Consider the following 14,598-nt stretch of genomic DNA (forward strand, 5'->3'; position numbering starts at 1 on the left):
ACTACTGCTCTTTTTTGCTTTCCATTTGCATGGAATATCTTTTTCCATCCCTTTATTTTCAGTCTGTGTGTATCATTATAGGTGAAGTGTGTCTCGTGTACACAACAGGTCATTGGGTCTTGTGTTTTTATTCATTCAGCCACTATTTATCTTTTTATTGGAGAGTTTAGCCTATGTATATTCAGTGTGACTATTGATAAAGACTTACTCCTCCCATTTTGTTATTTTCTCATTGTTTTGTGGTCTTTTCTTCTTTCTTTCCTTCTTTCCTGTATTCCTTTTAGTGAAGGTTTTTTTCTCTGATGGTTTGATTTAATTTCTTACTTTTTATTTTTTTGTGTATTCACTATAGGTTTTTTTGGTTTCAGGTTACCATGAGGCTTGCAAGTACTATCTTAACCCATTATTTTAAGCTGATAACACTGCTTGCATAAACAAATAAGCAAAAATAAAACTATTAACTCTACATTTTAACTTTGTTCCCCCGCTTTTTAACCTTTTGTTGTTTTTGTTTATACCTTATTGTACTGCCTGTGTCTTGAAAAGCTGTGGGTCTTCTGTCTTTCTACTTAAGAGTATTTTACATGTCCACAGTTACACAGTGTTATAATACTATATTTTTCTGTGTACATTTTATAACCAGTGAGTTGTGTACTTTTAGATGATTTCTTCTTACTCATTAATGTCCTTTCTCTGATTGAAGTACTCCCTTTAGCATTTCATGCAGGACATGTCTGGTGTTGATGAAATCCCCCAGCTTTCGTTTGTCTGGGAAATTATTTCTCTTTCATGTTTAAAGGATAGTTTCACCAGATATGTACTATTTTCAGATAAAAGTTTTTTCCATAAGCACTTTAAAGTATGTCGTACCACTGTATCCTGGCCTGTGTGGTTTCCACTGAATAGTCTGCTGCCAGACATACTGGAGCTTCATTGTATGTTATTTGTTTCTTTTCTTTTGTTGCTTTTAGGATCCTTTATCTTTGACCTTTGTGAGTTTAATTATTAAAAAGCCTTGAGGTAATTGTCTTTGGGTTACATTTGTTTGATGTTCTATAACCTTCTTGTACTGGATACTGTTATGTTTATCTAGGTTTGGGGAGTTCTCTGTTGTTATCCCTTTGAATAAACTTTCTACCTCTATCTCTTTCTCTGCCTCTTTGAAGACCAATAACTTTTAGAATTGCCCTTTTAAAGCTATTTTCCAGATTTTATAGGTGTGCTTCATTCTTTTTTCTTTTGCCTCCTCTGACTGTATTTTTTTCAGATAGCCTGTCTTCACGCTTACTAATTCTTTCTTCGGCTTGATCAGTTCTGCTATTAAGAGACTCATGGAGCTGGGCACCGTGGTTTATGCCTGTAATCCCAACACTTTGGGAGGCTGAAGTGGGTAGATCACTTGAGCCCAGGAGTTTGAGACCAGTCTGGGCAACATGGTGAAGCCCCGTCTCTACAAAAATTAGCCAGGTGTAGTGGCTTGTGCCTGTGGTTCCAGCTACTAGGAAAGCTGAGGTGGGAGGATTGCTTGATCCTGGGAGGTGGAGGTTGCAGTGAGCTGTGATGTCACTGCACTCCAGCCTGAGTAACAGAGTGAGCTCCTCACACACACAAAAAAAACAACAACAACAGAGAAAGAGACTCAGTATGTCGATTGCTTTTTTTTTTTTTTTTTTTTGAGATGGAGTCTCACTTTGTCACCCAGGCTGGAGTGCAGTGGCATGATCTCGGCTCATTGCAACCTCCACCTCCCTGGTTCAAGCAATTCTCTCTGCCTCAGCTTCCTGAGTAGCTTGGATTACAGGCACCTGCTACCATGTCTGGCTGATTTTTGTACTTTTAGTAGAGACAGGGTTTTGTCATGTTGGCCAGGCTGCTCTCAAAACTACTGATCTCAGGTGATCCGCCCACCTCGGCCTCCCAAAGTGCTGGGATTACAGGCGTGAGCCACTGCGCCTGGCCTGCATTTTTTGACTGTGAAATTTTGTTTGATTTTTTTTTATTATTTTAATCCTTTTAAAAATTTATCTGATGGAATTCTGAATTTCTTCTGTGTTACCTTGAATTTATTTGAGTTTCCTCAAAACAGCTCTTTTGAATTCGCTGTCAGAAAGGTCACATGTATCTCTTTCTCCAGGATTGGTCCCTGGTATTTAGTTCTTTTGGTGAGGTTGTGTTTTCCTGGATAGTCTTGATACTTACAGATGTTGATTGATGTCTGGGCTTTGAGTAATTAAGTATTTATTGTAGTCTTCTCAGTCTGGGCTTGTTTGTACCCATCCTTCTTGGGAAGGCTTTCTAGGTATTCAAAAGGACTTGATGATAGGGTTTGGCTGTGTCCTTACCTAAATCTCATCTTGAATTGTAGCTCCCATAATTCCCATGTGTCATGGGAGAGACCCAGTGGGAGGTAATTGAATCATGGGGGCAGGTCTTTTCCCGTGCTGTTCTTGTGATAGTGAATGAGTCTCATGAGAGCCGATGGTTTTATAAAGGGGAGTTCCCCCACGCAAGCTCTCTCTTGCCTGCTGCTGTGTAAGACATGACTTTGCTCCTCCTTGCCTTCCACCATGATTGTGAGGCCTCCCAGCCACGTGGAACTGAGTCCGTTAAGCCTGTTTTTCTTTATAAATTACCCAGTCTTGGGTATGTCTTTATTAGCAGCTTGAGAATGGACTAATATACTTGGGTATTGTGATCCATGCCATATCTGCTTTAGGGGACACCCCAAGTTCAGTTAACCGTGGGTTACTTGCAGACTCTGTGGTTCTTGCAGACTCATAGAGGTATCACCTTAGTGGTCTTCAATAAGATTCAGAAGAATTCTCTGGATTACCCCCCAGGTTCCAGGCAGGTCCAGAGATACTATCTTGGAGCCAGGGACATGAGTCAGAAACCTTAGGAATCTACCTGGTGTTCTATTCTACTGCAGCTGAGCTGGCACTCAAACTACAAGACACAGTTCTTCCCACTCTTCCCTCCCCTTTTCACAGGCAAAGGAGCCTTAGCCCGTGGCCATCACCACCACAGGCCCACGGGGAGTACTGCCAAGCTACTGCTGATGTTCACAAGGGCCAAGGGCTCTCTCGTGAGCTTGTCTTGAATGCTGCCAGGCCGGGACTCACCCTTCAGGGCAGTGGGCTTCCCTCTGGCCCAGGGCAGGTACAGAAATGCCATCCCAGAGCCAAGGCCTGGAATAAGGTCTCCAAGAGCCCACTTGTTGCTCTACCTTTCTGTGGCCAAGCTGGTACCTAAAGTGCAAGACAAAGTCCCCTTTACTTTTTCCTCTGCAAGAAGGAGTCCCTCCCCTTAGCCACCACAGCTGGGAATGCACTGAGTTTCACCCGAGTCCCACAGTGTACTATCTGGATATCACTCTGGCTATTCAGGGCCCAGGGGCTCTTTAGTCAGCAAATGAGGGATCCTGTGAGGACTGGGCCCTTCCCTTCAAGGCAGTGGGTTCCCATCTGGCCTAGGATGTGTCTAGGAATCAGAGCTAGGTCCTGGAAAGGAGGCCTCACACCTCTGCCTGGTGCCCTATCCTATTGTGGCTGAGCTAGTTTTAGAGATGCAAGATAAAGTCCTTTTTATTCTTCCCTCTCCTTTCCTTAAGTATAAGAAGGGAGTCTGTTTTGGAGCTACAAGTTATGGTTGGGGGAGGGGTGATGCCAGCACTCCCTTAGCCACTCTAGCTGGTGTCTCAGTAGGTTGTGTATCCCCCATGTCCACTGCCTCCAAGCCCAGCACAGGTAGGCCTTGCCTAGGAGTTGCAGTCCTTGTGGCCTAGACTGACTTTTCAAGTTTATTTAGGGCCCCAGAACACTTTAGTCCATGCTGGTGTGGCTTGCTGGAACTCAGGTTCCTACTGCTAGGATGGGTGATGTCTGTCTGGCTGTGGCTCGTCTGAATGCTTCCTCTGTGGGTGGGCATCAGCTCAGTTTTGCTCTCTACTGTGACAGGATGGCACTGAGTTCAATGTAAAGTCTCACAGTTGCTGCACTGTCCCTCTTCGAAGTACACAGATTTTCTCTCTGCAGCACAGGGCCGCTGATGGGAGATGGGGGAGAGATGGCGTTGGGATTTAAGACTGTCTTTCCTACCCTCTTCAGTGTCCCTTTCAGTGATATGAAGTTAAAACCAGATACTGTGAGTGCTCACCTGTTTCTTGGTTCTTATGAAGGTGTTTTTTTTTGTGTGTAGATAGTTGTTAAATTTGGTGTTCCTGCATGGGGGATGATTGGTGGAGCTCTCTTTTTGGCCCTCTTGTTGCTTCATATTATCCATTTTCAAGAACTTTTTAATGTATTGCCAAACTGTGTTCCACAAAGGTTTGTACAGTTATGAGTGCACAGTTTAACTATTGCCTGGATATTATTCAGTTGTAATTTGATAGGAGGAATCATTGTCTTTGATTCCTAAAGGAGTTAAACATTTTTTTTTCACTGCCTTAAGAACCACTTGTATCTCTTCTTGTATAAAATATAACACAGGTTTCCAAATAGATACACTGTTTCTCCACAGAGTGTGTAAGTTATTGCTGTCATATGGTACTTTGTAGTTTAGAAGTACCGCACTTACGTTTCTCTCAGCTTCTCTCTGTAGTGGCAGTTCAAATATAATAGATGAAGAAAAGTGAGGTTCAGAGAGATTAAATAAGTGGCAGAGCTGAGACTAGAACGTAGGTTCTATGACTTATGTTTCTGTGTTTAGAGATTATAAATGTTTACTTCTCAACTTTCTGAAGTTTAGAAACAAAGCTCTGGGTAATTGTTTTCCTTAGTAATGCTAAATGCTTTATAGATCTTTTAGAAATTCAATTGTAATTTCTATAGTGCACTGATAGAAACATTTTTCATCTTTATGGCTCTATGGCTATATAGTTTTTCTTTATGACCACTTAAAAGCAGTTGAATACTTTCACATCAGACATTTCAAAATTATGTATTTTATTAGAATTTTCAGTGGCGAAAAAGTAGCGTCTTTTTTGCTTTATATTGTAACTTCATTCAGGATTCAAAGTTTTGATAGTAAAATTTCAGTAAGTATTTGTTGTCTTCCACAGTGTATAATGTGGAAGTATTTTATTGAACTACTTTTTAAATATTGTCCAACTGGAAACCAGAAATATCACTGATGTCTCAATGTAAAATATTTAACTATTTTTTAAAAATTAGACTAAATGATGTTCAGGGAATGGGCTTAAAGAAAAGAGAACAATGTTGTTTGTTGCAAGTAGGAAAATGATTAACAGGATCTTACTGGAAATAAAGAGTGTGAAATATTGCAAGAGACAAAGCTTATAAAGAGAGAGGAGTTCTGAAGTCGGATAAAACTAATATTTTTATGAATATTGATTATTTCCATTTTTTAATTGATGTGAATAATTTATAGGTACAGTTCTTAAAATATGCCTAAGGTCCTCTATTGAATGCATTATTTTGCTCTCCCATTTATTCAAGCCCAGGCAGCACTATATAGTTTTCCCCCTTTGTTTAAGAAAGCTTTCTAGGCCGGGCACGGTGGCTCACGCCTGTAATCCCAGCACTTTGGGAGGCCGAGGCGGGCAGATCACGAGGTCAGGAAATCGAGACCATCCTGGCTAACACGGTGAAACCCCATCTCTACTAAAAATACAAAAAATTAGCTGGGCGTGGTGGCGGGTGCCTGTAGTCCCAGCTACGTGGGAGGCTGAGGCAGGAGAATGGCATGAACCGGGGGCGGAGCCTGCAGTGAGCCGAGATCACGCCACTGCACTCCAGCCTGGGTGAAAGAGCAAGACTCCTTCTCAAAAAGAAAAAAAAAAAGAAAGCTTTCTAGATAATTGCCAAGAATTTCATTTCTTTTTTCCAGAACTTGTATTGTCTAAAAGCTTTGAGAAATATTAATGTGTTATCATAAACTTTAATTAAAATACAATTTTTAATTTTTGTAGTTGGCTTGGACACCTTTTCTGGCTGCATTCAGTGTGGGTCTACAAGATTGTGATGATACTGAAGTAGCCTCTCTTTGCCTGGAAGGTATAAGATGTGCAATCAGAATTGCATGCATTTTCAGCATTCAGGTAACAGAGAATTTTGTCTTTGTAGCCAGTTTGGAACATTAATTACTTATGCCATTACAATAGTTTAAATTACAATAATTTTTTATGTGTGACATTAAGAACTAATTTCAAGTTTATGATGGAATTTAAATGAATCTTAATGTTTAAGCTTCTGAGAAGCTGTTATAGAAGTAGTTCTATACTGATCTGTCTAAAGTTTATCATTATAACTTTGGTTACAGTTTTTTTTCTCTATTGAAGATTATACAAAAAGTTTTCAAGACTTTGAATTCCTATGTTAATTTGAACATCTTGTTTAAACATATAAAATACCTTATTGAATCATAGTTTATATACAAGCATGTATATATTTTATATGATTTCATAACTTAAGCCTAAGAACAGGTTATCTTTAAGACATACAAATATTGAATACATAATTTTCATGAAAGAAGTCCTTTCTAGTAATTTATATGCTTTGAGGAAATTTTCTTTTAAAAAAAGAAAAATTCATTCAACATTTAATTATAAATGCTAATGGCTTGCAAAAAGTATAGCATAGCTGTGGAGAAAATGAGCAAATGTATAAATCATGTTTTTGCTAATCTACATAGTATTCAAAACAAAAGTGCTTAATGAATTTTTTTACTGTATGAATTCATTGGTTATCACTAAAAATCTCAATTTGACACCACCACTGCCTTTGGATTTTAGAAATGTATGTCCTTTCTGCTTCATGCATCATCTTAAAATGGATGAAAATAAAAAACTTTTGTGGAATTATATATAATTCATGACAAGTAAAACTTACTAAACTTACGAGTTACCGAACTTATGAGTTTAGGAGTGGAGGTTTAATAGGCAAAAGAAAGGGAAAGGAGGGCAGGGCACGGTGGCTCACGCCTGTAATCCCAGCACTTTGGGAGGTCGAGGCGGGCGGATCATAAGATCAGGAGTTCGAGACCAGCCTGGCCAACATGGTGAAACCCCGTCTCTACTAAAGATACAAAAAATTAGCTTGGCATGGTAGTGGGCGCCTGTAATCCCAGCTACTCTGGAGGCTGAGGCAGAAGAATCGCTTGAACCTGGGAGGCGGAGGTAGCAGTGAGCCGAGATTGCGCCATTGAACTCCAGCCTGGGCTACAGGGTGAGACTCTGTCTCAAAAATTAATAAATAAATTAAAAAAAAAAAATCTTACTGAACAAGTAAACAGAGTTTGTTGGTGGGAAATTAGTCAATCTGCTCTATTTAGAACTGTGTAAATATACTTTTCTCTTTTTTATAGCTGGAGAGAGATGCATATGTCCAGGCACTAGCAAGATTTACCTTACTCACAGTGAGTTCCGGTATTACTGAAATGAAACAGAAGAACATTGACACAATAAAAACACTTATCACAGTGGCTCATACAGATGGAAATTATTTAGGAAATTCATGGCATGAGGTATAAGCACTTTATTTGCAACTTTGCAGTTTGGTTTATAAAATGAGCTAATGCTAAATAGTCCAGCATTGACATGCCTAAATGTTTGGGGAGAAAATTAGTACATTTCGAATAAGTACATTTAGCTTTTTAAAATAATCTGTAATGTAGTCTGTGTTTAAATCCTAGCTGCATATATTTAAATCTTTTTGAAGATATTTTTAACATGGAATTTAACATTTTTTTCCTTTTTGTAATTAAGATTCTGAAGTGCATCAGTCAGTTGGAGCTGGCACAGCTTATAGGAACTGGAGTGAAACCTCGATACATTTCTGGAACAGTGCGAGGCAGAGAAGGATCTCTTACTGGAACAAAAGATCAGGCTCCTGATGAATTTGTGGGTTTAGGGCTAGGTGAGAATTTTTACAAAGTATCAAAAATTGTTTTTAACTTCCTCATTATAAGTCACTTTATTGTAGTAATGAAATATAATTAGAGGGAGAAGATAAAATGCCTTTTGTCTAACCTTATGAGAAAAAGCAAGATGACTAAGGAACTAAATCTTTTTTGCCTGGTCTGGTTTGCAACATTAAATGACCCTTAGTTTCAGGCTTCTCTCTGGTTGTTGGAGAAGGATACAGTGCATAGAGTTTTTAAATTACCTGCTTTTAAGAATAAGCAGGTAACTTGAATGTGTGAAAGCTGGTATCAGGTAATAGTTGGGGCAACTGGAGAAAGCATTCACATTCAGAATTGTTAAGGCAATGAGCAGGCCTAACCAGACTTTTCTGCCAGTATGAAACCTCTCCCCATGGCTCCCCATGTGCTCAATATGACCAGGAACTTCCACATTTAACCCAGTAGAACAAAAGAAAACATTAGCGAAAATGGATAGAGAAGAATGAAAAGCAATACATTTTTTAGTCATAAATGGAAGTTCCACCAGGGAAGAAGCAGAGCTTATTAGACTTTGACCTTAAGTATTTCTGGGTTTGAATTCTTCTGTATTTTTTCCTTATTATGTGTAAGTTACTTTAGTTCGCTGAGATTCAATTTCTGCCTTCGCAAACTAAAAGTAATATCTAATCATAGGATTGTTAGGATTAAATAAGAATATATATGACTGGACTTTGCATAATGGCTGGTATATTAGAAGTTTCTAGATATTCTCTCTCCATCTCTCTTCAACCCCCCCACCTCCAACCAATCTGGACACATTACTTAGAGCAGGAATCATATCTTCTAGTGATTCCTCTGTTGCTGCTAGCAGTAAAAATTCTTAGAAACCCCAAAAGAATTTCAAACTTTATAAAGGATCGATAGGAAAAGAATTAAAAACCAGGACCACGATATGGCTTCAAGTTGGACTGGGGAAAACTAATTCCCGGTGGTAATCAACTGAAGCAGCTAGCAATGCAGTCTGTCCCTCCATGATAGCATAGATGCTATAGTATTGTAAGGTCTGAGAGGTGCAGGTGTAGACTTGATACCTTGGTGATCTAGCAGCAAGATTTAGAACTACCTGAGCACCTGCACAAGGACTTACATAACTTGGAAGCCCAACTCTGTACATTAGAACTGTAATTACTCCATGGGGTAACATGAGATACAGATGAAAACTATTTTCAGGCAAGGGAAGTGAATGTGCACTGATTGGTTCAGTAACTTTGAAAAGACCTAGAGAGTGTGGGAATGCCAAAATAATGACAGGTGTTAATTGCTGGGCCAGAGTTTTGGCAAGTAGGACTACAGAATTAGGTTACACTAAAAACAAAACACCAGTGGGATGTCTTCTAGAAGTTTTAGTTAAACGAGAAATAATGATACTTGCTGATAATCTTACTGGTATACTTGAAAATGAATTAAAATTAATTCATGTACTGTGCTACTTAGATTGCAAGGATATAAGATGAACTGTCTTCTCCCTTCAGAAAAAGGGAATTTACAGAAAGATACACACATTGAGGCCTAGAAATGAAATGAAAAACAGTTCAGGCTTCCAGACCACTCTCAAGACCAGTAACACTTATTTTATACATTATTTAGATTTTTTCTGTTATGTACTTCTCTTTTTGGTCTGCACCATTCTCTACTCACTCCTGACTCATCATGCTCCTTTTGAATCCACATCCTAGAAGGAGCTAGTCTGTTGACTTGGCTCCTGTTGGGCAGAGCTCTCTGGTTGGGCCATCGTGTTGGTTACCAGCCAACCCATGTGGCAAATGGCTACCCTTGTCCTCCTGTGCCTACCTAGGTCAGACAGCAGATGCTTTCTGGAGCAGAATGTTGTCATCAGAATTTAAGCTAGAAGAAGATGTGGTACAGTCAAGCCAGTTTAGTCTGCATATACAGTGGATATATATATATATATATATTTTAAACTAATATCCTCTTTTTATTTTTATTTTTTTGAGTCAGAGTCTCACTGTGTCACCCAGGCTGGAGTGCAGTGGTGCGATCTCAGCTCACTGCAACCTCTGCTTCCTGGGTTCAAGTGATTCTCCTGCCTCAGCCTTTTGAGTAGCTGGGATTACAGGCATGTGCCACCACACCTAGCTAATTTTTTTTGTTATGTGTTTGTTTGTTTGTTTTAGTAGAGACAGGGTTTCACCACGTTGGCCAGGTTGGTCTTGAACTCCTGACCTCATGTGATCTGCCCGCCTTGGCCTCCCAAAGTGCTGGGATTACAGGTGTGAGCTACTGCGCCCGCCCATATCCTCTTTTATTAATGGTATCTCTGCCGAGTATTCCATGTAACCAAGTTGACCGAGTTGAGTATATATTTATCATACTTTCTGACTGACAGTAAAAAAGTCTATACTTTCACTTTTTGGAAATATGAAACTTTCAGTTATTAAGAATACATAGTAGATAATTACTAGATTTGAATTATATGCATTCTTTTTTTTTTCTATTTTTTTTGAAGATGAGGTCTCACTCTGTTGTTGAGGCTGGAGTGCAGTGGCACGGTCATAGCTCACTGCAGTCTTGAACTCTTGGGCTCAACTTTTTTTTAAATTAAAGTTACTAAAGTAAAAGCCTGTCCCAGGCTTTCACTATGTTTTTTTCCTATTTCAGTATGTTGCCCAGGCTGGTTTCAAACCCCTGACCTCAGGTGATCCTCTCACCTCGGCCTCCCAAAATGCTAGGATTACAGGCATGAGCCATGGCACCTGGACTGCATGCTGGTCTTTCAAGAGATATCTTAACATTTAAAAATTCAATGGCTTTGTCACATAAATGTTCAGAGAGTATTCATGACACATAGTTTAAAAAATCTTATTTAACCTAAATATGCCCTCTCTGTTGTAATTGCTTTTCTTTCTACTTCCTTTTCTATGTAACCATCCTTCTAGGTCTAGGTTGAATTAATATTTCATCATATGTGAAGCCTTTCTTTGAGCTAACACCCGTATTCTCTTGTGTTGTGTGCTTTTGAGTAAATTTGTTTGACAAAACTGGAACTCTTATTAAGGGATTTCACATATTTGTGAAATGGGTTCTTTGGATTCCTAGACATTTTTTATATTCTTTGATTCCTTTAAATATTATTATTAATGATTTTGAATTATATTTAAATATAAAGGACATATTTTGACACTTGTGTGTGTGTATATATATATATATATACACATGTATTTTTTCCCCACAGAACATATATATTTTCTCTGTGGAAAGGATATCCTGTTGATACACAAAGGAAGTTATCTCATGATTGGCATTGTTTTTTTCTCATAGGTTTTTCTTTGTAAAATTCTTGTAACATGCTGTGCATGTCAAGTTTGCCTTGACACTATTTCCCTACCACCCCAATACTGTGTCACTTACTTCAGGCTTTCATTCTTGTTCACTTGTATTATAGGAGTAGACTTTTATCTCTCTGATTTCAATATTTTTTCCTATTTCAGTATGTTCTCCAGATATTACCAGTGTTGTCTTTTGGAAAATAGATTACATCATATCAGTCTTCTAAAGGATCTAACGGATCCCTGTTTTCGAAAGTAGTACATTAAACCTAAGGGTCAAGGCTCTTCACATTCTCTTTTCTAGTCTGTCTTTTCAGCTTTATCTCCTACTACTGTTCTTTTCTCTTCTTCCTGGTGTCTGCCAATCCTTCATTATGGCTATGCTACCAAGTATGTGAAAACATGATGTACAGTTGTATGTTTCCATTACTTTATATAGCTGCCCCTCTGTCTCGATTGCTTTTCTTTCTCCTTCCTTTTCTACAGTTATCCTTCTAGGTCCAGGTTGAATTAATATTTCATCATATGTGAAGCCTTTCTATGAGCTAACACCCCGTTCTTGTCCCTGTTGAAATTAGTTCTATTTAGCAAACTTTTATTCTATGTAGTTAGTTCATTTCAGCCATGAAGTTATCATTACATTGCATTGAAGTTCATTATAAACATACCTGTCTCTCCTGGTGTAAATTATTAACTCCATGAGGACAGGGGTTACCTCTTTTTCACATCATTCAGTTCCTAGAATAGAATTTGAGTTCAGCAGGTTTAAATGATATCATCTGTTATGTTTGCATTCAGAGGGGCATTTATTGAGTGTTTGGTCACTCAGGTCAAGTGTTGGTAGAGCACCTGCCTTGGACTTAATTTTGAGTAAGGTAGGAAAGTACAAAAATATGTATTACTTGATTCCTAACCTTAGGAAACTTTTTATCTGGTTGTGAAAGCAACATTAACACACCTGAAATAATTTATATGAAACTGTATGAAAGTAATTCTGATTTGAGTAGTACTTAGCAAGTAAATGCTTAGTTCAAAGGCAGATGAGAACAACAGAGAGGAACTTTTCATTGAGAACCCAGATTGAGTCTTGGTAGGTAAGTTTTAGATAGTTGAGGGATGGCACATTTTGGCTAGACTGTTGAAGGGAAGTGCTTTAAATGCTAGGCTAAAGAGTTTATATTTTATCTTGTAAGTATCAGTCAGCAAAATGAAGGAGAAGATTTAGGAAATAATCTGGCAGGGGGAGGAAAGAGAGATTGAAGAGGGAAATAATTAATGGCAGGGAAATCAGTCAGGAAATAGTTTCAGTAATCTAGGACTGAGATTATGAGGGCCAGAACTAGGTAGGAATGGAAATGAACAGGTGATATGAAAAACAGATCAGAAGAAAAATTTAGTGACTAGTTGAATATTGATAGTGGAAGAGGGGAAGGATATCAAAGGTGATTCTGAAGTTAAGAATTTGAAGACTGGGAATATTGTTATTCTCCTCTCCAACACATGGAACCAGTTTCAAGGAAAAAGATGAATGATTCTTTTCAATTACCTGTTAGAAAATACAGGTAGAATTTTCAACTGACCTTTGTAAATAGGGGACTAGAGATTAAATGACAAGGGAAGTCTAAATTTTTGGAGTTGGGATCATCCTCAGAAGGTATCATTGGAACTGGGATTAGTGCTACATTTCTTTAAACATTAAGGGAAATTATATCTAATATCTATAATTTTGTGATATAAATTCACAGTGCCCCTACTTTGTGTGATCTTTACAAACATAGTTTGTGACTTATAACCATGTGTTGTATACTACTTAGTAAAGTTTGTTTGCACATTTGGCCTTGTTAATGTCACTGATGCCAAAAGAATTGTTCACCTGAAGCATTCTTTTATTAGGAAAGCAATTGATTTCAGAAGTATGTTTTAGAACTGTTAAGTGTATTCTTCTACTGAATTATTTTCAAACTGAAATGACTCTCTTTTATATGTGGTAGTTGGAGGAAATGTGGACTGGAAACAGATAGCAAGTATTCAGGAATCCATTGGAGAAACCAGTTCTCAGAGTGTTGTTGTTGCTGTAGATAGGTAAGGTATTCATTTTATTCCCTTTTCAGATGATTACTATTTCAGTTCTGTAGCATTTAGGTGTTGGTAAAAAGAAAAAAATTATTGCCAAAATCATTTTTCTAAAGTAATATAAAATTATATTGTGATATGCTGTGATTCAGATGATGAAATACCCTATAATTTTACTTTTTGGATCATAGAATATAAGAAGATGATAAACAGTATGAAAATTTAAGTTACAATAGATAATAATGGGCATTAAGGAAATGGTAACCTTGATGGAAAAAAATACAGGTGTTTTATTTTCTTGTAGAAAACTTATTCCCCTTATTATCCCTATTTGAAAATGTTGTATAGTTTATTTTTCTGGGTCCACAATAAAGACTGCATTATGGATGAAATGAAAGGTTTTATTGGCAATTATAAACTTTTTTGGAAAGGACTTCAGAATTTATATGTTATACACATCACCACGTATTCCCCATTTTTAGTTTGTTTTCTAAAAGAAAACCCATAGTATGCTTTATTTACTACAGAATATTTCCAATTTTAAAATGCCTAGCACGTAGAACAATATCTCCTATTGTTCTTTTGAAGATTAGCTTTTTCTAGAGAAATGCCCCCAAAATTGAAACATTTTACAACAGTGTTTCTTCTTTTTCTTCCTCTCCCCGCCCCCGCACCCCCCACTTGTGATGGAAACTTTCAAAAACATAATTTGTACAAATCTTTCCTTGATAGTCTGGAAACTCATGCTGATCCATTATTTTACTTTGCTTCAGATAAAACTTTTTGCTCTAAGTACAGGTAGAACTAGAATGTTCAGTGGCCACTGACCGTGGAAATACTCATGGAACTTTTTCCTTGAATTCTTAATGTCTACTTGCTGTTGTTTTTTTTTTGTTTGTTTGTTTTTTTAAGAGGAGAGTCATTTGTCTATTTTTTTGTGAAGACTGAAGAAAGATTATCTCATACCTGCTGTATAACAAACATGAAGGCTTGCAACAGATGAGGCACTTGCAAAACACTTTACATTTAATCCTTTCAGTAGCCTCATGAGATGGGTATTCTTGTCCTCAATTTACAATGAGGAAACTGAGACAGAAAAAGGTTAAATAACTTGTTCATTCCCACAACTAGGCTTGTGTAATAAGCATTCATGCTTAACCTCTCCACCTTTCAGCCTGCATGTACTACTGCAGAGCTATGTAATAGCCCTTCTGCTACCTAGCTAGCTTTCTTGTCAATGATTTTCTTGCCTTCCAGAAAAATCATCTTCACTGTCATTTTGAGAATCTATTCAGGCATGATTCAGCATTTTACCTAC

At 37.9% G+C, this 14,598-nt stretch overlaps 1 protein-coding gene across 7 annotated transcripts in view; it reads left to right on the plus strand.

The window, feature by feature from the left end:
* Positions 1 to 14,598, plus strand: part of ARFGEF1 (ADP ribosylation factor guanine nucleotide exchange factor 1) — a 170,630-nt gene that overhangs the window by 97,910 nt on the left and 58,122 nt on the right. For all 7 annotated transcript variants that reach the window (XM_063611518.1, XM_063611519.1, XM_055299111.2 and 4 more), the window contains 4 exons: positions 5,930 to 6,058; positions 7,324 to 7,482; positions 7,724 to 7,874; positions 13,199 to 13,289. In XM_063611518.1, the coding sequence (XP_063467588.1) occupies positions 5,930 to 6,058; positions 7,324 to 7,482; positions 7,724 to 7,874; positions 13,199 to 13,289 (530 nt within the window). The remainder of the gene's footprint in view (positions 1 to 5,929; positions 6,059 to 7,323; positions 7,483 to 7,723; positions 7,875 to 13,198; positions 13,290 to 14,598) is intronic.

Source organism: Symphalangus syndactylus, chromosome 11 (genome assembly GCF_028878055.3).
Source record: "Symphalangus syndactylus isolate Jambi chromosome 11, NHGRI_mSymSyn1-v2.1_pri, whole genome shotgun sequence".
In the NCBI taxonomy this organism is placed as follows: Eukaryota; Metazoa; Chordata; class Mammalia; order Primates; family Hylobatidae; genus Symphalangus; species Symphalangus syndactylus.